General features: G+C 34.7%; 2 protein-coding genes across 2 annotated transcripts; both read right to left on the reverse strand.

The window, feature by feature from the left end:
• On the reverse strand, positions 1-8,420 carry LOC143254012 (protein bride of sevenless-like). Its single transcript, XM_076508722.1, has 2 exons — positions 8,126-8,420; positions 1-4,754 (listed from the first exon to the last, which is right to left on the reverse strand). The coding sequence occupies exons 1-2, from the start codon at positions 8,264-8,266 to the stop codon at positions 3,612-3,614; spliced, it is 1,284 nt and encodes a 427-aa protein (XP_076364837.1). The 5' UTR covers positions 8,267-8,420; the 3' UTR covers positions 1-3,611.
• Positions 8,420-26,689, reverse strand: LOC143254013 (metabotropic glutamate receptor 4-like). Its single transcript, XM_076508723.1, has 6 exons — positions 26,670-26,689; positions 15,675-15,946; positions 12,441-12,560; positions 9,828-9,940; positions 9,310-9,452; positions 8,420-8,803 (listed from the first exon to the last, which is right to left on the reverse strand). Exons 2-6 carry the CDS (start codon positions 15,940-15,942, stop codon positions 8,422-8,424), a joined length of 1,026 nt encoding a protein of 341 aa, XP_076364838.1. The 5' UTR covers positions 15,943-15,946; positions 26,670-26,689; the 3' UTR covers positions 8,420-8,421.
• Between the last annotated feature and the right edge of the window lie 238 nt (positions 26,690-26,927).

A 26,927-nucleotide genomic window follows, 5' to 3' on the forward strand; every position in this document is an offset into this window, starting at 1 on the left:
ATATAATAGCATATTAATTACATATGGAAAGTGTCACGGGAATCCCATAATGCCCAAAGCAACAATATGCGTCTTTCGTGCTTTAAAATGTTATCATATTTTTAATTACTTAAGAAATACAAAATAAATAAAATCACAACTATTATTATAGCGTACATTAAGTGTTAAAACATTTGTCCAATTATACATGATTTTCGTAACTCATTAGCAAATTTAAAATTTTGTAAATGTATATGATAACAAAACTTAGCATGCTATCTTAATATTTTGTTTACAGCTAAGTTTTTACTTTGGGCTGGATTTAATAACTTAAAGATAAAACAACATAACTGAGTTTTAAAAAATCCAAAAGGCAATATGGTGTATAGGAAAACGTTTTTAATTAATGTGTACAGCTAGCAGCTTCAAATTTCAAAATAACGAAATTACTTGTAAATATAATAAAAAAGTTTTGTCTATCTAAACATCCAATAGGCAACTTTAAAACTGACACAATCATATTGGAATACCAGTTACACCTGGTGACCAAAATGTTTAATACACGCATCTACGTAATGTAAATATTTCTGGAATGTATTACACACATATTTGTATGTGTAATTATTAAATGCGCATGACTAGCACAAACTAATGTTTTTAAACAACAAATAGTAACTAAACAACCACATTATTATTATATTGTAATCGTAGCGAAGCAAAGGTAACACTGCGGTGTGAAATACTTACTGTACATTCATTAACCTGAATTATATAATGAGGAAAATTACAGGTTATATACATTAGTTGTTATGGTAACACTGTATGATGTTAAATAACACCGATCTACGGAATATTATACATTAACCACGGTCCTAACACTTTCAATGACAATTCATTATATGATGTTTCATTTTATATTAGGCTAAATAAGAAACTGATAAATAATTAAACGGAGCCAAATTATTATCGTGACCATAAACACCCAGTGCGTCAAGCAGTAAGACCAAGATAATTTTTTTTAATTACAACTTATTTTTACTATTACTGAAAATATTTAATAAAGTTCTTAACAGAGAAGAAATGTTGGTTATTACTAGTGAAGTACAAATTAAACTATAACGTACACTGAGAAATGCGATATCCAGTCTATTCAACTATATTTTAAAACAAATAACAAGTAGAAGCATGTCAGTACTTGTCATCTTGCTAATATTCATTGCTGTTGCGAAATCTCTATTTAATTCAAGCCTAACTGATATTTTCAAACTTATGTTTGTTAAACAAATATTTTTGTATAAAAACACTCCGAGTGTGATAAATTATAACAAGTTTTCTTCTTAAACGTATTGTCCGCTACAGCTTTTGTGTAGCCAAAATAGCTACTAATTTCACTCTTTTTATAACTATTTGTAATTCTTTCGTGTAGGTGTTCTGCATGCCCTCATCAACATTCTTGTTACCCGGATGTCGAAAGGCTCAAACGGGTAATGATCTCTTTACTTGGGTAAAGGATGCATACGGAAATTGCTATAAGCTTTTATTTTATCACTTTGGACCTGTGTTCACTTCGTGGGAGGGTGAACCCATCTTAATTAAGGGGTGAAATAAACTGGGATGAATTGGCGTTTTTCTCCCCCATGTATTTTATCTATTATAACGTGATGTATGCAGCATGGGATTGTGGTATATTACACTTGAACATATTGCCTGATTTGAAAATACAATTTTTTACTTTGTTTTGACTCCTGGATTCTCATATGGAGTTTCTCTCCGGGTGAAGCAACAAGTTTGAATACAAACAATTTGTAATTCTATCTGTGATTAGAAACTGCTTCAGTTTTTATTAAGTCATTGAAAACAAAACTTTCTCCTCACAGTGAACGTTTAGAAAATGGTCTAATTTTTACTGAATGGTTGACAACCTAATATTCACACTGTGTGTTTAGAAAATGACCAAATTTTTATTGAATGTCTGAAAAGCCTAATACTCACAGTGAGTGCTTAGAAAATGGAAGGTTTTATTGAATAGTCGGAAACCTAATACTCGCATTGAGTGTTTAGAAAATAACCAAGTTTTTATTGACTGGTTGAAAACCTAATCCTCAAAGCGATTGTTTAGAAACTGGTCAAAGTTTTATTGAATGGCTGATAAACCTAATACAGTGAATGTTTAGAAAGTGGACAAGTTTTGATTGAACAGCGGAAAAAACAATACTCAAAGCCAGGGGCGTAGATCCTGGAAGGATGGAGGGTATACATCCCTCCCTTCATTTTAGGTGGGGGGTATGGTGCATACAATCATTCCCCCTAGAGTTTGATCTGTTGAATTGTTTTATTGCATCACAGGCCTGCAAATTGTGTTTGTTCTTGTGATTCTCGTGTTCTTACCAATCGAATTACATAATTAGACCTAGATGTAGGCTTTTTCAGTAGCCGAAATGTACAGCTTTAATATAGGCGTGCTTCTAAGCTTTTCGACCTAAGCGTTAGTTCAAGTATCAGTCAGTAGGCCTAAGTATACATGCAAGTATCCTGGCAATAAGATTACTCTGTGACTGCATGTTTACAGCTTTCAGGTTTACATAATCAGAGATTACCAATTTGCAAATTGAACAGTCCACATAAGTGGTTGCAAAAATCATCCCCCCCCATCGGGTGTAAAAATTCTACACCCCTGCTCAAAGCGAGTGTTAAGAAACTGGCCAAGATTTGTTGAATGGTTGAAAAACATATTCCTCTTGGTGAATGTTTAGAAAATGGCCAATATTTTATTGAATACTTCTCGCAGTGCTTAGAAAATGGAACACAATGTGAGTGTTTAGAAAACTGCACTTTTTTAGCGCAAAGTCAAGGATTGAGCTATCTACACTCTGTTCACTGTAAGGAATCGAACTCCGATTTTAAACACTGAAAGTCAGTAAAACTTACCGTTGACCCACGGGAATCATGGCACTCTGTATCATAAATAATATACCTAATCTAATTGTTGACTTCAAAAAGAATCTAAATACTCGATGAAATTCAACACACCCCGTAAGTTAGTTTCAGAACATCAGTTGAACTATAACTTGGATACGTAACTCAGCAAACGTATGCGATTTAAATTACAGCTGAGCTTTGTGCAGTAATTTATTACACATTCTCGTGTTTATTCCTTCAAGCTCTAATATTTATAAACAAGAAAAAACAGCACACGAAGAATCCAGCAACATGAGTAACATTAAACGAGTTATTTTTTTGTTTCAGTGAATGTCTTTAAAATATTTATTTTTGTACGAAAACCTTCGAAAATTGAACGCACTTTCGAATTTTATAGACGCAGCTAAAAATTGTTTATATTTTCATTTCTTTTTTTAAGCATAATAGTTGTTGAGAGATGTCACTTTTGCAAGAATGAACCGCACTAAAACAATTATAAAAAGCACAATTCGAATGGTTTGGTCAAAGTTGTAAGAAGCATCACGTAATGTTCTTTTAATATATATGTCAATTTCAGCCTTTTCCAAATTAATAAATGATTTTTTTAAATATAAATAATTTTCAAATACTGTGGCTTAGACGCTTCAGTTTTCAAATTATCTACTTGTTACCAGCCATAAACTTGGCACCAAACATCACACATCTACATACAATTACAGTCGCGTAACTTTTGATGGTGTTGAGCATCTGTCGTATTCATCAAAAGAAGATGCTTCCATTTCTTCTTTTACAGCGTGCATTACTGACTCAGGGGCATAGGCGTGATTGACAGTGTCGTACAACATAACGTTGGAGCTTCTTACTGTCATATCGGTAAGACTTGGGGCTGTTAACTGCCCCACAGGCCTCAGACTGACATTTGCAGTGTCTAGAGCTATCGCCGTTGTCATCTTATAAACCCGTGGGATAAAAATAACCACCAGAACAACAGTGGCGTTTGCTACCAGGCCTAGGCACAATAACTTTTCTCTCAAGTCTTCCGCCAAAAGAATAAATCCTGTGATCCACACAGCCCAGACAACCAAAGAAGCCAGACTGGCAATGTGAAAGAAAAGTCCTTCTCTATAGTTTCTCCTATTACGCACACAAAATGGCGACACGAAGATCCAAAATACCAGGAGTAAAATGGCATATGCGAGAGAGATGAAAATCCGATCATGAGAAAGGATACACGCTTTACTGAACTCTCCACTTTCTTCCACCAGATGGAAGTGTTGCATTTTTGACAACCACCAGTACTCCACTGACAAAGCTCCTTGTACTCCAACACAGAAGAAATAGAGGGCGCTCTGGACTAAGCCACTAACGTGCCCAGGTAGGCCGTCCGTGTCGGCAGTGGCCAACATTAGCGAACGTACCAACAGTGGCGAGAATAGAAGAGTATACGCCAGACCGACAGACAACAAACGTAATGTGCACAGCGCCTCTGAAGGATTAAAGGCAAAAGGCAAGATAGCGAAATAATTAATTATAATTCCGACTAGCGACAGAACTGCAAATCCTTGATTTCCCTCAATGGTGTCTCCTCGACAAATTCGCCAGATGATGAAACTAATTACCGCCAGCGCTATCAAACTGCCCATGCAAGCAATTGTAACAAAAATAGTTATCCACGTCTCGGACCGCCATTGGTTCCAAATATTTGTCTTATCTTCTGTTGCGTTCCTGTTCAAACAACGGCAGCCAACTCCGTCGCACTGGAAATTAGGAATTTTGTACCATCCTTTCTGTACCTGGTGAAGAATGCCGAGTTTCTCTGAATTCAGCTTTAACTTTTCGTTAAAAAACTCTCCTACCTGCAATAATTAAAATTATATCGTTAATTGTAATACGTTGTTATGTTCCTTTAAATGTCGTCGTTTATACAGGGTGTTCGGAAAGTCACTGTGCACTTATGTATTTATTAACAGACATGTTTCAATATAGAATAAGGAGGTAAATATGAATGACAATTATAAACAATGTTTAAAGTGACCCCCGTTGGCATCAATACAGGCCTGGATCCTTCTTATTTTGTTTCTAAACACCGCTATCAGTTGCTGGCTTGAAATAGACTGAATAAATATGATTACAAAACTGCACAGTGACTTTCCGAACACCCTGTATAATCTCCAAAAGGCTTACTGAAGATAACTGGTATTATACAGAAAGTTCAGCAAACTATTAGAAATATACAGTAGAATTCAGATATTTTTAAACCGACAGGTGGATGATGGATTAGTTATCTGAGTTGAATACAAACTCTATATATTAATAGCCAAACATTATATCGAAATAATGAACTGTCAATGTATTTGACAGGTTGAATGAATCGACCTCTCGGGCTTAATTTCATGTGTTGTATGCAGCTGACACGATCTCTTACTGACTTTTATAACCTGTGAAAATATAATAACATACAACGTCACTGAAGACTGCCACAAGTGATGTCTGTCTGGTTTGTTATAGGAAATAACTTTAGTTAAGTGTAAGAGGTTATGAAAGGAAGAGCCACAAACTTATAACAGTATTAAATTTTCCTGGATATTTCCGGGCATAAGTTATAACATTCATTCACATATTAAATTTCATATTATATTACTCTTATGGCTTTTGAAGTTTTTTTACAGAGATAATATTTTTTCGGCGTCTATCGGGACGGGAGGGGGGGGAACTTTCTACAAAATACAGCTTCGAATATTTATGTGAAACAAACCGTTTGTTACTGTTGTTTTATTCATTCTTCATTATTGTTATTTTTAGTTTCAGCGTCAGGGTTAATGAACTTCATCCGTTTATTAGTGCTTGTGACTACGGTGACGTTGCTGGTTGCTTCTGAAGTCACGATACTTTCTGTTTCGTTCAACTCTGCCATGTTAACTGTCAAACATTCCCTAACAACCGTAACAAGGCCCGGCATGGACAGGTGGGTAAGGCACTCGACTCGTAATTCGAGGGTCGCGGGTTAGAATCCCTGACACACCAAACATGCTCGCCCTTTCAGCCGTAGGGCGTTATTATATTTCGGCCAATCCCACTATTTGATGGTAAAAGAAAGCCCAAAAGTTAGCGGTGATGACCATATGCCTTCCCTCCAGTCTTACACTACAAAATCAGGGACGGTTGGTGCAGACAGCCCTCGAGTAGTTTGCGCGAAATTCAAAACAAATCATACCGTAACAAAACAAGATTAGGTAAACCTTTATATGTTATCAATGGCCTGAATACAGATACTGGCTAAGGATACGGAGCTGAGATAATTTGCAACGTCAGAATATATAATTTGTCATTTTTCACCTAAAATGAAGTTAAGCAGTTGATGTGATATCTCGGACAGATGCGATAATCTTCGTTTGCGTTACTTAGCAGCTGACTTCCAGCAAATAGTCCTTTCAGCCGTGGGGACGTTATAATGTTACGGTCAATCTCACTATTCGTTAGTAAAAGAGTAGCCCAAGAGCTGGCGGTGGTTGGTAATAATTAGCTGCCTTCCCTCTAGTCTTACACTGCTAAATTAGGGGCAGCTAGCGTAGATAGCCCTCGTGTAGCTTTGCGCGAAATTAAAAAAACAACAAATCCAGTAAGTATTCGTTTTTGGTACACGAACGAATGTACGACTGTAATAATTTATTAGTTTATTTTGATATGAACATTCAAAATAGAAATATTGAAAGTATAAAGAACAAATGTCAACTATTTTGTTGTGGCTAGTTAAGAAAATTAAGTAAAAATAGTTTGGCTGGTTGGACGAAGGAAATATGAAACATAATGTTCACTAATTTAATGTCTTTTGCATTTCCAAGGGTTTAATGTATTTTTCTTATTACTGAAATTGTGGAGAACCAATACAAATATCGTTTGTTACGAGATGTTCATAATTTTTGGAAAGAATTCAGAAAAACAAGCAATGTTTTACGAATTCTTTGTGTATGTGAAAGAGTCTTTTTTTCTCAGTATTACGGGAATTTTTAGAGTAAGTAATTCTATAAATGATTCTAATTTTTATAAATTTACGCACTTTCTCGTAATTTTCTCATGAAACAGGAATTAGGTAACACCTATAGCGCTACCATGTGTTAGAAACGAGAACTACAGCATCTACTCAAGATTTCTCTTTTTAAGAGTTAGCGAGACTTTATTGGATCATTCATTATCAATATACTGCAATAATAATGGTAGAAACGAGGCCTAACGTAATCAAACAATGGTGACTACAAACAAAGGTCTGAGGAATTCTAAATGGACGATGATTTAGCTATTGTAACCAGTACTTTAATGGGTAACGTTACTTAAATTGATCAGGCATTCAATAAGTCCATGATGTTGATGATAATTATCTGTACCATTTTGTACCATGGACATAGGCCTAAAACTGCATGTTTGTAAGTTATTGATTAATCTTATATTTATGAGTGAGGCGTGTCACTAGTCTCCACATTATAAGTTCCTCTTTAAAAGTTATTTGTGAAATTATACCTAGCAGTGAACTTTGCCTCTATAAAAGTTACTAACTTCACAGTAGTTTAACCAGTTAACCGAAATGTACCCGAGAACGATAGAACATATTGCAAAACTATCTTTGAACTTACATGAAAATTTGGATACTAGTAGCCCCTTAAACTTAACAAACTAGATCACATGCTCAAGCAACAACTTTGTACGATTTTACGGCGTAAACTACGTAATTCTTGTCTTATCACACCCTTCATTCCCCACAAGGCATAATGAATATGGTACAAAATGTTTTGTTATCTTAGCCATAAATAACACACGCATTAAGAAAACCAACACGGCAGAAACAGCGTCTGTTAATAACAGTTAAAAGATACAGAGATTAATAAATAAATACATAAGTCTTCTAGATGTAGAGAATCTATACAGTTATATGAAAATGGTATAAATTACATTTTAGCTATTTTCACACAAAATTGTTTTTGTTAGTAAACATTAACTGGTCGAAAGTGATTCGTCATAACATTCCTGTATGTGGAGAAACGTATCAAATCATAACATCACAGTAACAGTCCTGTATGTAGGGGAACGGAAATTTTAATTCAAGAGTATGTAATAACAGCCACACACCATAATTTACAAGACTTAAACTATCGTAGAAACGTATTTCGTATGCTTTAATGACGAATAAAGAAACCTTAAAAACTAGAAATACATATTTAATTATTATTTTTACCTTCATAAACTTTGATCCATCTTCAGACGACGTTACTAAAGATAAGATATCATATCGACTCAATTGTTCTTCTTGTAACTTAGCTTCGCGAAGTGTATTGTTGATTTCTGTCTGAAGAGCTGTGATATTTTGCTGAAACATAAGGGCAACAGTGTTCTCAACACAGCCTTTCTTGGCCTGTTGACAATCAGAAGTGTTCTCAACACAACTTTTCTTGGCCTGCTGACAACTTGAGTTAATTAACTGTTTTAAGTGAACCCCATAACTCACAACAGTTCGAACGGTTTCAGATATTCCTAGTGCTTCATACTTGCGACAGGGGCGTCAGTACGGATCTGAGCCAAGAACCCTGTACTAAAGCAGTTGTGTAAGCCTGAGTTATTTTCGTGGGATGACCACTCGTCCGACGTATTGCCATCAATCTCAAGGTAAACTCTGTCTTCTAGGTCAGGAAATCTTTGTTCGGAAGTCGTAACGCTAATTATTTTCATTTGAAAGTCTGATATGGCGTCAGCATCATTAAGACCCACTGTTAACCAATACAAATTTGTACTGTTACATTTCTCAGCGTACTGTAACGTCTTGACAACCTCAAAATCGTAGCCCAAAACTACAACGACTCGTGTACCAGACTGACGAATTTCTTCATAGAGATATTGACATTGCTGGGGAAGAAGTCTACAACGAAACAATGCATAATGAACAATATCAGACGTTACTTGTGCAAATTATAAAATAGTCTTAACTCCTTTTGTTTTCATTGTTCTGATGTTGGATGGTTGATTTTTCATGTTAGAAGTAACAATAAATGAAGTAAGAACGATCCAAAATACTGTGCTTTAGAATTTTGATGTCAAAATACGCATATATACAATATATATATATATATATGGCGAAATGTTACTGAGGTGAAACGTCAGGAAAGTAAAACTTATACAATTTAAAAATAATATTTTATGTGATATTTTGTAGGCTTAGTGATCAGTATTTCGGTACATAATGAAAGGCAAAAGCGATTTCCTAAAACTGATCGGTAAAAGTATTTCAAATATATCAATTAAACCGTGATATAGTGATTTTTTTTTTTTGTAAGATGGAAGTTTTGAAAACTGGAGAACCAAATGAAAAATAAAGAGATAATTAGGATTCCAAATATAACTTATAAAGTTCGTGTGAATTAATACCTGTCGGAAAATAATTCCTCCGATACACTGACACAGATGTTGGCCAACGATGACGCCTGGTGGAATTTTTCTGAAACAATATAACTACTGCTCAATAGCGCCACCTGACGCCAGTTTAACTGAAGTAGTACTGCTATGGAGACCTAACAAAAGTGAGAGGCAAAAATTATTTATAAGATAATTTAAAAAAATGAATAGATTAAGATATAATTAATAATTACTGCACGACTATCTCAAGGTAATTCAGATTTGAAATATTTATATATTATAATAACTTACAAATAAGAAATCTCACAATAATAATATAAAAAAATATTTAAATAAATGACTAAAGCTCTTGATCAGTTTACAAGGTATTACTTTGACTTTTTTTGTTTCGTTTTTTTTTAAATTGTTATCAACTACATTACGTAAATATTTATCAGTTACCAAAACGAGTTTTACTCTTTTTATTAGTTTTAGCCCTAACGTTAAGTTACAAATGTAAATTTTGTGGAATTTTAGACTGATCTGTGTACCTTAATTTCGTTGTCTAAAAAATCCAGATGTAGGGGTAAGTGAGTAAAATTAAATAACTTGACGAAGGCAGACACGGGAGAAGCAATAGTCGCTGATGAGGGACCAATAAAACCTGAAAAATATATTGTTAATATCTATAAAAAAAAAATGTGGAGCATTTGGTAAAATTTATATAAATAAATAAGATTAAAATACGAATTCATTAAGAAACTTTTTACATCAGTGATACATGACGTATAAATGTATAAACTCCAACTTACTAGTGTTTATTGAATATTGTTGTTATGTAAGAGATGGAAGTGAGTTTATAACAATATTTTTAATATTATTATGATGTATAAATGTATAAACTCCAACTAATTAGTGTTTATTGAATATTGTTGTTATGTAAAAGATGGAAGTGAGTTTATAACAATATTTTTAATATTATTATGATGTATAAATGTATAAACTCCAACTAATTAGTGTTTATTGAATATTGTTGTTGTGTGAAAGATGGAAGTGAGTTTATAACAATATTTTTTAATATTATTATGATGTATAAATGTATAAACTCCAACTAATTAGTGTTTATTGAATATTGTTGTTATGTAAAAGATGGAAGTGAGTTTATAACAATATTTTTAATATTATTATGATGTATAAATGTATAAACTCCAACTAATTAGTGTTTATTGAATATTGTTGTTGTGTGAAAGATGGAAGTGAGTTTATAACAATATTTTTAATATTATTATGATGTATAAATGTATAAACTCCAACTAATTAGTGTTTATTGAATATTGTTGTTGTGTGAAAGATGGAAGTGAGTTTATAACAATATTTTTAATATTATTATGACGTATAAATGTATAAACTCCAACTAATTAGTGTTTATTGAATATTGTTGTTGTGTGAAAGATAAACGTGAGTTTACAACAATATTTTTAATATTATTATGATGTATAAATGTATAAACTCCAACTAACTAGTGTTTATTAAATATTTTTATTGTGCGTACAACAGCGGCATATATTAAATATTTTATGATGTGTGAGCATATAAACCTGACTTTGCAAGGGCCTTTTACCTATATATATTATCTATTCTTTTAGTGTAATAGAATATTTAATAATGATGTATATAAATGAGCATCGTTTTATTACACAGAGAGTATCTTTGTATGGATAATCACAAACTTACCATATCTGCATGACTGAAACAGCAACTCGTACCTCCCTAATGGTGTTTCTGTTCAAATACCCGTGTTTTATTTGACTTGTTAACCTCCGAGCGGAAGACGGTGTTGGACACAAACTTCCGACTGTTATATCTACTATAACATTACGACTGACACGACGTTATTAACGACACTGAGAGACTATTACAGGAGTAAGTAATGTCATAAAATTCACAGTCACCTCTGTTCAGAACTCGGATGAAAATAACGAACCTTTTTTAATTTGAATCACAAATTGTGTTCATCGGATGCGATACTTAGAAACAAGTGGTGGATTTGAAGCAGTTTAGATTTTTTGTTCAGTATATTCGTATCAGTTTATTACGGTTTCTCGGAGATTATGGATTTCCGCTTTTTGTTACGAATTCATTAAGATCAGTCGTATGACATTTAAGTCAAACGTTTTTTCTTTGGGCCTCTATCCTGTTTCAGGCCCGGCATGGCCAGGTGGGTTAAGGCGTTCGACTCGTAATATGAGGGTCGCGGGTTCGAATCCCCGTCGCACCAAACATGCTCGCCCTTTCAGCCGTGGGGGCGTTATAATGTGACAGTCAATGCCACTGTTCGTTGGTAGAAGAGTAACCCAAGAATTGGCGGTGGGTGTTAATGACTAGCTGCCTTCCATTTAGACTGCTAAATTAGGGACGGATAGAGCAGATAGCCCTCGTATAGCTTTGCGCGAAATTCAAAACAACAAAAACAAACTATCCTGTTTCAAGTGAGTTGCACATTGTCAACATTAAAATAGGAACGTGTCAACAGCAGTGTCTGTTCAAGTGATTTGATGTTCTTGACATAAAACATCCTTCATCGTTCAATGTCATTATGAGGATGAAAGATGAAGAAGAAACTTCATCCTGTTCACAGCCTATAAAGCTGGTCATGAAAGAGGATGTTATCATTGAATAAAACCGACATTTATAGAACGAGTTGACAGGACTAGGTTCATATTGTCATCAAGAAACAGACAAGACTAGAATGTTCACACGTGCGGTTACCAGTTCTCCATTCCTAGGCACTTTAGGTAAAAAACATAAATAAAAGTATTGGTTAAAAAAGCAAGCTATAAGCACGTGTATCTCGTCTGGTAACAATTTATTTATTTTGCAGAGGGTTAACATTTCATTTGCGTGTTTGTGAATTTCGCGAAAAAGCTGCACCACCACCTAATACTATTTTATCAACGAATAGTTGGGTTGACCGTTACAATATAACGTATATAACCAAAGGGCGAGCATGGTCAGTACGACGGGGATTCGAACCTTCGGCCTGCTAATTGGGAGTCGAGCGCCTTAATCATCTGGCTATGCCGGATCATTAACACTTTCCCTTTAATTTATTAATTAAGACTGATAGAAGTAAACAATGCTTAAGTTTGTAATAATTTGCTTACCAATGATAGGTGATCCTTTCTGACAGTTTGTGTCCTGCAAATAACTTCCGTCCACAAGACTTTGAATCACGCGCTTGAAGGCGCTGCGTGCATTGGTGCACGTATCATATGCCTTGAAACCTAAATGTTTTTGAATAAAACAAGTACATTTTATTAATTGAGTTTTGGAAAATAGAATTTAGTGTAGTTCGTCAAGATTTGTGGCGACATCTGACAGGGATCAGTGCTACCAAAACTTTGTTTCTGTCAGGGGCTCAGCTACGGTAAATATTTCCACACTGTGAATTCGGCCTGAGGCTATGCTGTGATGAAAACAGTACAAATAAAAATATAGGTTTTATATTAGTTTTATTACAAAATAAAGGAAATTAATTAAAAGGATGAAGAGAAAAACCAGACGTGTCGTTGCTAACTCGGAATACGGTTCTTATTCTCGCTAATGTTTATACTGAAGGTGGGGCGGACGTTTCAAGAGAAAGTAAACTCTTAACGCTACTTAATAACGAGAAAATAGGTCTTTTACTTGTAATATAATTTGCTGCTTCAACCAAATACAACAAACTATCATATTATCTGACATAATAACTGAATATTTAAAGAGGACCACCTTGTTAACATGATAAGAGGGTAAAGTGTATTATATTAAAGCGATTTTTGTTTATAAAAATCCAAATCGCGTGAAAATCATAACTGATATAAAGTCGCAGTAGCACCGCATGTATCAAAACTACATTTTGACATTGTTTAGTGCTTGTAGGAAGCGTAATGACACCGCGAACATCGATCGCTTTCGAGAAGAATGTGTGATAACCCTTCCCGACACAACGTTTTCGTCCTCTCAGATCACATACCCTGATAGTTGACGGAAGAGAAAAACAAAGAAATATGGATCAACTTGGGGCACCATGACCATCTTGGAAGAGACTTGTAACAATCCGTACCCTATCTTGTGAGAATCCACGAACACAACGATCAGTAACAAAATTCTTCCACATCTCTCAGGCAACACAAGGAAGAAGGATATCTGGCTGGAAGAACGCCGCATGTTATGTACACACAAGTTGCTTCCACGACATACACGAAGTAGATAGGGATTCGAATATATATATATGGGTCAAGTCGCTGGACGCATCACCTATAGAGGTCTGTGCGATTTGACTGTTGTAACGGGCTCTGTGGAACGTCATCTTCATACACTACATGGCTTGTAGAAAATACTATGGAGTACTATGGTTTGGACGTAACAACTTTATTACCTACCCTATTGTACTGAAACTTTAATTATAGACCTATAATATAATTTTTCAAGGCACGTAATAAATATTTTTATTTTTTTAAAGAAGGGCTATTTTTTTTCTGATTCACTGATGTCTAAATGACATTAACCAAAAGTAACTTAATATTTATTTTACAAACTAAATAAAATTATGACAGTTTTAAAAGCTATTATACAAATGGGAAGATATATTTTTCTTGCTTTATTTCTAATGAAATTATTTATAAATTCGCTCTAAGTTATTAATTTTATTTTACTATATTAAACATAGATTAGATATATACGAACAACATATATCACAAAGAAAATGTTTCACTATATTAAACCTGAGGTCCCCTGGTGGGTCAACGTGTGTAACAAATAGAGCATCTACTGTTGAAATGTTTAAACACAGCTGTAAGTACGTTACACATATTAGAATTTTTGATGAGTGGATAGCACAAAAAAGTGTTTCTAATTTGTTAAACTTTCTTAGATTAGGGATAAGTAATTAGCTGTCTCAATATGACTTTAACTAGTATGGGTTTGTAATTAGAGTTTCACTTTAGTTTAATCATTGAAAAGACAAATAAATATAACATATAACTAGAATAAAGTTGTAGCCGTAACATATAACTAGAACAGAATATACTATAACATATAACTAGAACACAGTTGTGGCCATAACATATAACTAGAACACAGTTGTGGCCATATTGCCCCAAAGTCCATCTCCTCTCATTCAAATTTATGCAGTTGTTACATTCTTTTCGGGAGTTTTTTTTATTGTTTTACGGGTGGACAAATATCCAACTATTTATTATGTTAAAAATAACGTTGATAATGGTAGTCAAAAAGGCGACACAACGTCCGATATTAATAGTCAAAATGGTAGCACAACGTCTAATAAGAATAGTCAAAATTGTGACACAATGTATGATAGAAAGAGTCAAAATGATGGCACAAATTCAGTGGTTATTAAAGATGATGACAAAATTTATAATAATGATACTGGCGACTGAACCTCAGATGATGATAGCCAAAATAGCGACACGCTGTCCTATAATGATAGTTAAAATGGCGACACGGTGTCCTATAATGATAGTCAAAATGGCGACACGGTGTCCTATAATGATAGTCAAAATGGCGACACGGTGTCCTATAATGATAGTCAAAATGGCGACACGTTGTCTTATAATATTACTCAAAATAACGACACTGTGTCCAATAATGATGGCCAAAATGGCTACACGGTGCCCTATAACGAAATTTAAAGTGACGACACTGTGTCCAATAATGATGGCCAAAATGGCTACACGGTGTTCTATGACGAAATTCAAAACGGCGTCACAACGTCTAATAGAAACAATCAAAATGGCGTCACGACACCTGGTTAGGATAATAACTTCCACGAATTCCCTTTAAGTTACAGCTTCTTTCCTAACTTTCATATTAAATCAAAACTTCCGGCTCTTTATGAATCTGGTCCTCATTTATAAATGAAATGTATTAACATTTGGATGTTTCACCAGTGTACAGTCTAGAACTTGAAATGACGTGTGTACTCTGAATTAATTATTGGTGGTTTCACAATAAAGTCCTGGAGATGTTATGTAAAGTGTACAGTAAATCCTTTCTAATCCTGTCTTTAGAGCCCCACCCTGACAGTGTTAAAGTTAATGATAGATAAAGAAGCGGTCTTTTAGTCCACTAGAGTTTTGAATCACACACACCTGTTTGACGCTAATTGTTTAACGGGCACGTATCGTGAACAGAAAATTCTGGAATTTTTGCATCATATTAACCACACGTGTTTTAATGGCAGGACATCACGAGATGTGTCTTGTCACACTAACCAATAGAAACTGAACAACGCTGCCCCACCTTCTCGTGTTGTTTTTTATACTATTCAAACATGTTCTTTAAGTCTGAAATACGATCTACTAAAACAATTGCGACAAAGGCCAACTTTCACTAACCTAACTTCAGGGGATACGTGTAACTTAGGTTGTTCAGGCGAGTCACGGCCCAGGCTCCAGCAGTCAAGCGTTGAACACCTCCCGACCGTGGCTCCGTGCAGCGGGGACCTCCGTAAACGTCATAGAGACCCACTAAGGTTACGTCACCGGGGATGGAAACAAATGGCTCGTGACGAGGCAGATCACATTCTTGAGCGGTTGTCATGGCAACCACCAAAACATAAGCCACCGCCAGGAAGATGGAGGGCCCACGCCGGAAAAGAAACATTGTCCTGGAACAATAGAGAGACATTTTCGTGCATACAAAAATCGTTATGTAAGCCTTCCCGTCAACAGACAACACAAACTGTTTAACAAAAACAGGAAAAAAACAGCAGTAAATAAACGCCACAAGCGACAGAGAAATGCTAACAGTTTTATTGGTCTATATTTCTAAGCTGGTTAGAAGTTTGTTAGATTTCACGTATTTAGTTATCTTCTTCCCTTAAAGATATATTTTAACCCCTTACAGCTTTCTTCTTAACCAGAGGTCAAATCAACATCATTAAACGTATGAGACAAAAGGTTGTTAATCTTATTTTAACAGAACTGTTACTTTAGTTTGTTTTCGTATAATGATATAAATAATTAATCCGTGTGTCCAAAGTGATCGTGCTTAAAACTAAAAGTTAAAAATAATAAAAAACGTTAATCAAACATAAGTATTGTTTGTTTGTTTTGAATTTCGCGCAAAGCTACTCGAGGCCTATCTGCGCTATCCGTCCCTAATTTAGCAGTGTAAGACTAGAGGGAAGGCAGCCAGTCATCAACACCCACCACCAACGAATAGTGGGACTGACCAAAACATTATAACGCCCCCATAGCTGAAAGGGCGAGAATGCTCGGTGCGACGGGGATTCGAACCCGCAACCATCAGGTTACGAGTCGAACGCCTTAACCGACCTGGCCGTGCCAGGCAGAAAACGTAAGTATGAGACAGGTGGAGAACTTAATATTGTCCATTCATGTTGTTGTTTTGGGGCTGGAATAGATACCAGTTTGTGTGTCAAAACTTCGGCCACTGGTCACCTCATTTTGTCAGCCATTCTAAAAACGTATCTTTATCAGCCTGTGAACACCAGTAAGCTTACAATAACAGTGTGTGTAACTGAAACAGTTCATGCAGTAATTAACCAATCATGGTGTCCTCCTGTCCAAGTTCCACCATGTTATCTCCAATTCATTTGTTAATATTATCGAGTCGATCGAGTCTCTTCCTGCCTCTCACTTTTATGTTACCCATCATTATCTCTGCCAACCTTCCCTTAGATCTCAGTAGTGCATCTTCCTACATATAGAGTGGTGTTTTTATCTCTGCCAACCTTCCCTTAGATCTCAGTAGTGCATCTTCCTACATATAGAGTGGTGTTTTTATCTCTGCCAACCTTCCCTTAGATCTCAGTAGTGCATCTTCCTACATATAGAGTGGTGTTTTTATCTCTGCCAACCTTCCCTTAGATCTCAGTAGTGCATCTTCCTACATATAGAGTGGTGTTTTTATCTCTGCCAACCTTCCCTTAGATCTCAGTAGTGCATCTTCCCACATATAGAGTGGTGTTTTTATCTCTGCCAACCTTCCCTTAGATCTCAGTAGTGCATCTTCCTACATATAGAGTGGTGTTTTATCTCTGCCAACCTTCCCTTAGATCTCAGTAGTGCATCTTCCTACATATAGAGTGGTGTTTTATCTCTGCCAACCTTCCCTTAGATCTCAGTAGTGCATCTTCCTACATATAGAGTGGTGTTTTTATCTCTGCCAACCTTCCCTTAGATCTCAGTAGTGCATCTTCCTACATATAGAGTGGTGTTTTTCTCTTAACACACTCCGAGAATTTCTCCCTAATTTATCTTTCTATATAGCTGCACTTTGTAATAATATCTGTAACACAAGATTTCAAATGTTTCCAGCTCTTATTTTGTTTCAACAGAAGGACTCTGCGCTTCTATCACGTGGTGTAGGACGTAATTTCTTTTGTTATTCAGCTCTAGTCTGGCATCGCCACCAATATTTTGAGATTGAATAATAATGATAATAATGTTTTCTGCAGTTCCTATTGTTTACTGTAAATGTTTTCTGCAGTTCCTATTGTTTACTGTAAATGTTTTCTGCAGTTCCTATTGTTTACTGTAAATGTTTTCTGCCCTTACTGTCGCTACTGATCTCCACAGTAGCTCAGAGGTATGTTTGTAGACTTACAACGCAAAAAACCGGGTTCCGATGCCCGTAGTGGGCACAGAATATACAGGGTGGCCCCTAAGTCCCTACCCATCCATATATCTTATGTATCCAGTGTATCTGTGTGGTGTCACCAGTATTCTTGCGCTCATGTACCCACGTACTTGTCACAATACGCTCTTCAAGTGTAAATGGGCTTACATCGGTCATATTTCTCTGAAAAAAAAACGAAATAAATTTATAATACATGCGTAATTGAATATAACATAATAACATATGGATGGGTAGGGACTCACGGGCCAACCTGTGTAACACATTGTGTAGTTTTCGCTCCACAAGAAACAAATATTTGCTTGATTTTCGATATTTAATAAACAGATTTGTCAACAAACTGTAACAGTATAAGTTCACCTTATTATGAGTATTTTATTCTACCAGTAAACTTTGAAATGTCTTGAACTTTACTGATAAAACGGAATGAATCAACGTGAACTACTGGTCACCATTTCTTGAAAGCTTGTTATTTCTGTGTGCAATTTACATTTTTTTTTTTTTCGTGGGAAGAAGCAGTTTTTATAAAACTTGTAAGAAATAGCTCAGAAGTCAAATATTTGGGTCCATCTAGGAATTTTTTGCTAGTTTTTTAACACCAACAATGCACCCTTCTTTTAAGTGATCCATCTTGGATGTTTCTTAGTAGGTTTGGAATGCCAACAATGTACCTTTCTTTCAAGTGATCCATCTTGGATGTTTCTTACTAGTTTTGGAATACCAACAATGTACCCTTCTTTCAAATATTCCATCTAGGATGACTCTTGTTTATTTTGGCTTTTCTTTTCGGATAAATGGGGCAATATAACCTTAAAATTTAAAGATTTTATAAATTCTGGTCAGAGGTTTTTAATAAATGTGCTCATTTCACATGAAAATTAAAACAAATAGTTAATATTAAACAATTAGTAAGAAAAATGTTCAAACTTTAATTTCTGCACAGCTCCTTGGAGTCTTGTCCATAACTAAACAATGTAGTTATCGATTTCTTTAAATTCCTTCTGTGCAATTAGAGATATATACATGATGAGGAACTATCATCCATTGGAAATATAACAATTCATGTCGAATTTTCTTTTTCTGTGACTGGTTTTATTGCTATGGCTGTTCAGCTCCAAACTTTTATGGTGTCAAGCCAGTGGTCAATCTAGTAATAACGTTCGATTTTGACCACCACAGGAACATAACTGCCACCGTGGTGAGTAGACCGTGCGAGCCGGTATTATGTCATTAATAAAGAAATAAAATTTTTCCAACGTTCTCGTAATCTTATGTGTCAATTAAACCTTTAAATACGTTCCTCATGAAAAGCCCCCAGTGGCTCATCGGCAAGTGTGCATGCTTACAACGGTAAAATTCGAGTTTGGATATTCGCGTTGGACAAAGCACAGATAGTCCGTTGTGCAGTTTTGTGCTTGACACCAGACCAAATAAAACACAAGAAAAAAAACACTAAAATAAAAGATATTTTGTCGAGCTTGGTGAGAACGAAAACATCAACATCTGGTACCTAACATGTTGAAAACAACGGTTTAAAACTTGTTTTATTTTTAAAAAATACAAAATAAAAGAGAAACCGAAGATATAAAAATTTGCTTCTCTTTCTCGTATAAATATGAGTGCTAAGCTTTCGGGAGAAACCTGTAATCGAAAATAATAAGTTCAATATTACACGAGAGTTCCTGCTAGAAGCCAGGTTTCGATACCCGTAGTGATAGGAGCGCAGAGAGCCCATTGCTTAACTTTGTGCTTAACTACAATCAAACAATACACAAAAGTTTGTGCTAAAATCGTTGTATTTTATAATAAATCTATTGTTTGACTATTAATGTTGCTGTATTTTTTACCAATATTTGTTACTTTGTCGTCGTGATGTTTAAATTTGGTCTTTTCACATATCATATGCATTTAAGTAGGAGACATGACAACAATTTGTCCCAAGTAATTATTTCTAAACATTTTCGTAAAACCAGTGAGAGAAAGTTTCAACTTTTGAAAATATCATTTTAACGGTTTCTGCTACAAAATGGATTCTCCATGATTAGGCCCGGCATGGCGTTCGAGTCGTAATCCGAGGGTCGCGGGTTCGAATTTCCGTTACATCAAACATGCTTGCCCTTTCAGCCATGGGGGCGTTATAATGTAACGGTCAATTCCACTATTCGTTGGTAAAAAGAGTAGCCCAAGAGTTGGCGGTGGGTGGTGATGACTAGCTGCCTTCCCTCTAGTCTTACACTGCTAAATTAGGGATAGCTAGCACGGATAGCCCTCGTGTAGCTTTGCGCGAAATTCAAAAACAAACAAACAAACCCAGCAAATATTCGTTTTTGGTACACGAACGAATGTACGACTGTAATAATTTATTAATTTATTTTGATATGACCATTTAAAATGGAAGTATTGAAAGTAAGTTAACAAAGAACAAATGTTAAATATTTTGTTATGGCTAGTTAAGATAATTAAGTAAAAATTATTTGGTTGTTTGAGCGAGTAGCTTTGCGCGAAATTCAAAAACAAACGAAACAAACTCTTTTATTATTAGTTAAAAATAATACATGCATTTAACGAAAGGTAATGAGTTTTATTTCTTCAGCTGATAGTTTTACAACTTACACGATTTTACGATCTAAAGATAACCAAGCGTTAGGCTTAACTAACTAACTACAAAAAAAAAAAAAGACTTATCAATCGCTTACGTTTTTATTTAAATATTCTATATCTATAATGTTCTAATATCTATAACCAAGCTAGAAACTGGTGTACAATTCCACTCAATAATAGATGGATAACATAGTAACATATTCACTAACTAGTAACTCAACTCGATGTCCCACTGCCTGGCTGCCACCCTGACTAACCAACAACATCTCTTTTGTGTTTTTACATTATTACAATATTTTCCTCCATGTCTCTAGAAATTTCGAGACGTCACACGAGGGTAAGCAGCTAGTCATCACCACCCACCGCCAACTCTTGGACTGCTCTTTTACCAACGAATAGTAGGATTGGCTGTTATATTATAACGTCCCCGCGGCTGAAAGGGCGAGCATGTTTGGTGTAACGGGGATTCGAACCCACAACCCTCAAATTACGAGTCGAACGCCTTAACCCACCTTACCATGTCGGGCCTAGATAGTTTTACTACAATGTGTTTTACATTGTTAAGGAGATAGATAGGTTTGATACAAAGTGTTTTATATTGTTAAGGGCTGAAAGGGCGAGCATGTTTGGTCCTCAGATTACGAGTCGAATGCCTTAACCTTATTAAGAAGAAGACTATAATGACAAGAAATAGGCTGAATATTTGATGCATCGTCCAAAGTTTATAGTACAAAATTATGTACGAAGTATGTCAGATATTTACCGCAAGACCTACTGAGAAAATTAACACAGTTTTGAAATAAATAATAATAACTTTAACTCATTGTTAGGGCAGCTATATATCCTATCATTGTAAAGGGAACAAAACACATATGCTGCATTCTTATATTTAACATTCTGAATCAGTTATTAAAGTATTACTAGTGACCATCACCAACGAAATTGTTTTAATAACGTATCGTAAAAACACGCGAAAAAAAAACAATTATTTTCTATACTTTTTTTTGGGTCATCGACAATTCTGAGAGCATTTCACGCGAAAAACAGTGCTTTGATGACCGCGGTTGGCGTTGCGCAACGCCTTAAACAAGTGTTTTGTCTACTATCAGTTTTCTTGCTTCGTTATACCTTATGAACTCATAACAAAGTGTTTACGTGTTCTTCGGTTGCTCTAGCAACACAAGTAATTATTACTCCTTTTCACGCATGTAAAAAGGAACATTTTTACACTGTTCCGTTACTTACAGAAATCTTTATCAACCATATATTTTTTAGCTTTAAGAAACGCAACGCATATTTAAAGTACCCGGATGTAATTGAAGTATCTTATCGCAGTCTCATTTTTAAACAAAAGTAAAGCCACGTCTTTGAAACATTTATCGTTTATTTTCTTATCTGTTTTTTCCTTCGTCAATTGGAGTTTTCTTTACAAATTTAATAAATACTGTTTCTGCTACTCAGTTAATTCGTATACTTTCTCCAAACTGACCAATCAAACAGTGGCTTATAACCAAAGAGAAAGAGAGAGAAATCGGATAAGGTTTGGAACTATAGACTAATCATCAAAATATATGATGAATAATACATACTTACAGCACTGGTTTTCTCGGAAAAAAAGTAACACATATATTTTTGTTTTCAGCTTCAACTGACCATTTCCCGAGCACAGAGTATCAGCGGGTCTGCCAGGAGAAACGCGATGCGTTGTTTAAAGCGAGAGAGAGAGAGAAGCACGACTGGAGTTTACCCTTCTGCAGCTGAGTATAACTCATACAGTGACGTTAGCGTGCGTGTAGCTTCAAATCGCTCTCTCGAGCTTTGCAGCTGCCCGGCTTCACTGAAGGCAGTAATGTCCACTGTCCGTGAACCAATTTAATTTCGAGTACTGTATGTCCTATTCTTTTCTCTTTTTCACTGTTAGCTTCGTATTTAAAGTCCTTGAACGTTTTCCTGTTGTAGTTGGTGCAACACAGGACAGTTATGAATAGCGCACACAGGAAACAATTTCAACAATAATAACACATCTTAAATTGTACTAAATGTCTCTTCGTTATATGTTAATAAGCATTTTGTGTGGGAACAAGGTTCTATTAATACGTATATAAAATCTGTGTGGAAAAGTGTGGTCAGTTTCTTGTTTAAGTTTTTGAGATATCTAAGATTGTTATTATGGTATAAGCTTCGTGACGTGTGGAATATTTACAAATTTTAGTAACTGTTTTCGATACATTATTAAACGAAGTTTCTTTCCAGGTTAAAATTATAATGTAGGGCTGTACAGATAAGCTTGGCTTCGTGTATGTTGATAGCGTTGCACGTGCAGTTACCACATACACAGCCTATGATATTTCACCTTTAAATACCGTGCGTTTTTATTCAATACAAAGCTACACAATGGTATATCCGTGCTGGTCCAACAGTGACTTGACTCCAGTGACTAACCAATGGTAGGAAAGCGACATTTGATCCAAAGCTAACTGAGGATGTTCGTCATTTGGAATTTAAAATACGCTAAAGCTTTTGTATATTAATGTACAGTCACAAATTGGTAAATATTAGGTGTACTAACAGTAACATTTTTGACATAGTTCAGACAAAAAATTTATTCGAAACTTAGCATGACTAGAGTTAAAACTGACCTTACGGGTCATTGAGCTATTACCATCTTTGCACAGATTATGAACCAGATGGTCTATGGTTCACGTCCCGTCGCCACAAAAAACGTATTCAACACCTTCTGGCGTGACAGTCAAATCTCATTCTAAATATGCGTAAATATTAATATTATTGTGAGATGCGATTTAAAATTTTAAGCAGGGTTTATTGGTGTTTTTCCAAATATCATAAACTTACACGTTAAATTTAAAATATACCAGATTTGTAAGCCAATCAATCGTATTATGTCATCTACATTATTTTAGTGCTTACTAAGAATATATCTTCACGAAAACTGTTTCAAACCTTTTTACCGTATCCGGACCAACATAATCGACCAATAGTTTTTTTGTTGTTGTTTTTTTAAATCCTGTTATCCGACTAGATTGAATTTAATAATGAAAGACACATGAAGTGGAAAATGTATTATATATAACTTCATTTCAAGAAGAATTCCTTCAAGTACTTTTGACCTAATCTTTAGTCATTTGATCAATTTAAAATGTGCATTCGATATACGGGACTTATGAGATATAACATTTAATTCTGGCCATGCCCTAACAGCCATATTGTTGTCGAAGATAGGAAGAAAACAATAATTAAAGTTTGACAAATCGATTCTTTCTTATCAGTGATATTTATTGGCCAATCTTGTATGCCACTTCCCACTCTATCAAAAATGTTACATTTCATGTTCTGCTTATCATTACTGTAACTGATTTATAATAAATATTTTTTTTACTTTATTAAATTGTGTAAAATATTTTCATGCACAAAATAAAGTTTTATATTCATAGTTCAAACATCTTTGTGTTATAAATCACTGAAGTTTGTATTAAAGTTAAGCACAAAGCTGCACAATGGACCATCTGTGCTCTGTACTGCCAAGGGTATCGAAACTCGGTTTCTAACATTGTTAGTCCGCAAACATACCGATGTGCCGATGATAGAATAAACACTCAAATGAACGAAGCATTATTTCTATCGACAAATAAAAAAATTAAACTCTTAATGTATTTTTGTTAGATCTTATAGTGATTTCATTTATGTGTGAAACGAAACTGAGGCTTAGGAAAAGAAAGAGATTAACATAAAAGACAAAGCAACTGAGAGGCTAGTGGAAAATGGATGGAATAAAAACAAAAACATATCAGCTCTACTTACAATATTAAGACTTATAGAAGGTAAAAGTTAACGTCTTTCTTTCTCTTCAATAACAACTAACTGAGGGCGGACTGAAGAAAACTGCACCATTTTTAAAATGTAAGCAAATACTATTCACGTAAATTTCTCAAGACAGCTCATCATGCAGCTTTCAGTCTAACTTCAATCTAATTAGCATAACCTAACCATAAATGTAATATTAGGCCTAAAATATATTTAGGGTTAGTGAGAAAATTAAATACGGCTGATTTTATGTGAAATGTTCGGCGTTTAGTTTCGTATTTTTTAAACCATTTTTTTTTCACCGTTAAAGTTATTGCTTAGTTTGTAATTAAAGGTGGGATAAAAGAGTACAAAATTCTATAGCGTTAGTAAAACTATTATTATAGAAGCTTTGAAACTGCAGTTGTCACCTCGACACTTAGGGCTAAATTATCTAAACAAGAATGTTTTATTTCACTGCATTTTATGAAATAACTAATTATACCAAACTCTTGCTTTTAATTATAAATAACAAAGATAATCAATAAAAAAACTGTTTGTGAATACGATGTTGATGTTGAATCAAGCCTTTGCAGAAACGATAAAATGAATATGGACATTTTGGTTTTTGTACTTTATATCGGTGTATGGATATTTCGGTTTGTTTTACTGAATGCGGACGACGCTCAAAGCGAAATGTTGTCTAATTAATAAAAAAAATTGTGTTATAAGGTCGTTTGTTTCTAGTATTAATATATTGTTTTAACTATTTTGTTTCACTTTGATGAAATATGTTACTGTTGTTTGAGCGTGATTACGAATATAATGCTACAAAATGAAAGTGTACAATCATACATAAGTAATACCGTGTGACGAAGGTGTACGCAAATCAATACAATGTTAATAAACATAAAAAAATATTCATACAGTTTAAATCGAAAAATAAAACAAATACACTTTCTTTTTAATGTAACTTTTTCTAGTTTACGTCTAGAGGTTATAGGTTGTACTCTTTAGAATAAAAACTTTCAATACAATGGATGTGTATAATGATAGTATATAGATATTAATACTGAATTAATCTATTGTTTATATTATTTCATACATACGTTAACCACATGCGAAAGCAACTCTGTTCGACGTATTGTTGTATTACATACGTTAACTGTATGTGAACGCAACTCTATTCGACGTATTGTTGTATTACATACGTTAATTGTATGTGAAAGCCACTCTGTTCGACGCATTGTTGTATTACATACGTTAACTGTATGTGAAAGCAACTCTGTTGACATATCATTGCGTATCATAGTTGTGTACACATACGCATATTACAGTGATGTACACACACATATATCATAGAAATGAACACATATAAATATTATACTTGTGTACACGTTCGTATGCTTCCATTGTAAAAAGGTCATCTTTTTTGTCATCATATGCAGTATTGCCTTCTGATTCAAATATTCCACTGATGTTCTGATCTTTGGTCCTTCTGGAAATATCTCCAGTTCGTGTCTTCATATTGTCAGTTTCCACCGTAAGCAACGTTATTCGAAATATGTACTGACTCATGTTTGACCGTTTAATCTTGGATGATATTACTCACACACACACAGATAAACATCTGTGGTATGAAAAATTATTCAAACATTCTTGTTTCTACGGTTTTTAGATGTACTTATCGTAATCTATGTTAATATATTAGATCCCATGCTTCCATTACGCCAGTTAATTAAGCCTAACGAAAGTAGGTTTAACAAATTAATTAAGCCTAGCGATGGTAAGTTTAACACTTTCTGATTAATTTTAATCTTACTATGAAATGTAAAAAAACAAAAAAGGTATAAATAAGACGAGAGAAGTTCTGTAATGTATTGAAAATACATTAGTTTCCTTTTCTATCTCTCATGTGGCCGAGATGTTTCTAGGAGACAAAAGTAAAGCATTTTTCCAACGTATCTCTTTACGTAAAATAAGCAAAAAAATAAAAAATAAAACAGTCATTGAGAAATATTTCCGCATAATAATAAATACTGTGCAAATAACTCGTTTAACTTCAACTAAGGATATAAAAATAAAACAAACTTTTAATGTTGCGATGTGATTTAATCTTCCCTACTTTTCCAATATCGTTCTGTCACCATGGCAACTGGTCGACTCTCATTCAAATCTCTGTTTGAAATTATTTGAGAAGCTGACTTTTCTTGAAAGTTTCATTGTTACCATTGCTTGAATGCGTTGCACAAATTGCATAAGGGAGGGAAATGTATGCTACTGTTGAGTAACTCTCAAAATGCCAATAAATAAAAAACAAAACTCACCTGTGAGCTAATCTCCGTAGGGCTTTATCCTTTCTTAACAACTGTCGTTAAGCTGTCGAAACTTGATATCAAAAGGTGTACGGCTTCCTGAAACCTTATCGTGACCGGAGGAAAAGATGCCAAATGAAAGCTTGACGGGTCTGACCTTTATAAAAAGTAAAAATCCTGAAGTCAAGAACATTGATTACACGATGGACACGCCCCTATCTCTCGAAGACACAATGGTCGTAATCTGTTTAATTGATTGACAGGTCTTTA

Source organism: Tachypleus tridentatus, chromosome 6, assembly GCF_004210375.1.
Source record: "Tachypleus tridentatus isolate NWPU-2018 chromosome 6, ASM421037v1, whole genome shotgun sequence".
Classification (NCBI taxonomy): Eukaryota; Metazoa; Arthropoda; class Merostomata; order Xiphosura; family Limulidae; genus Tachypleus; species Tachypleus tridentatus.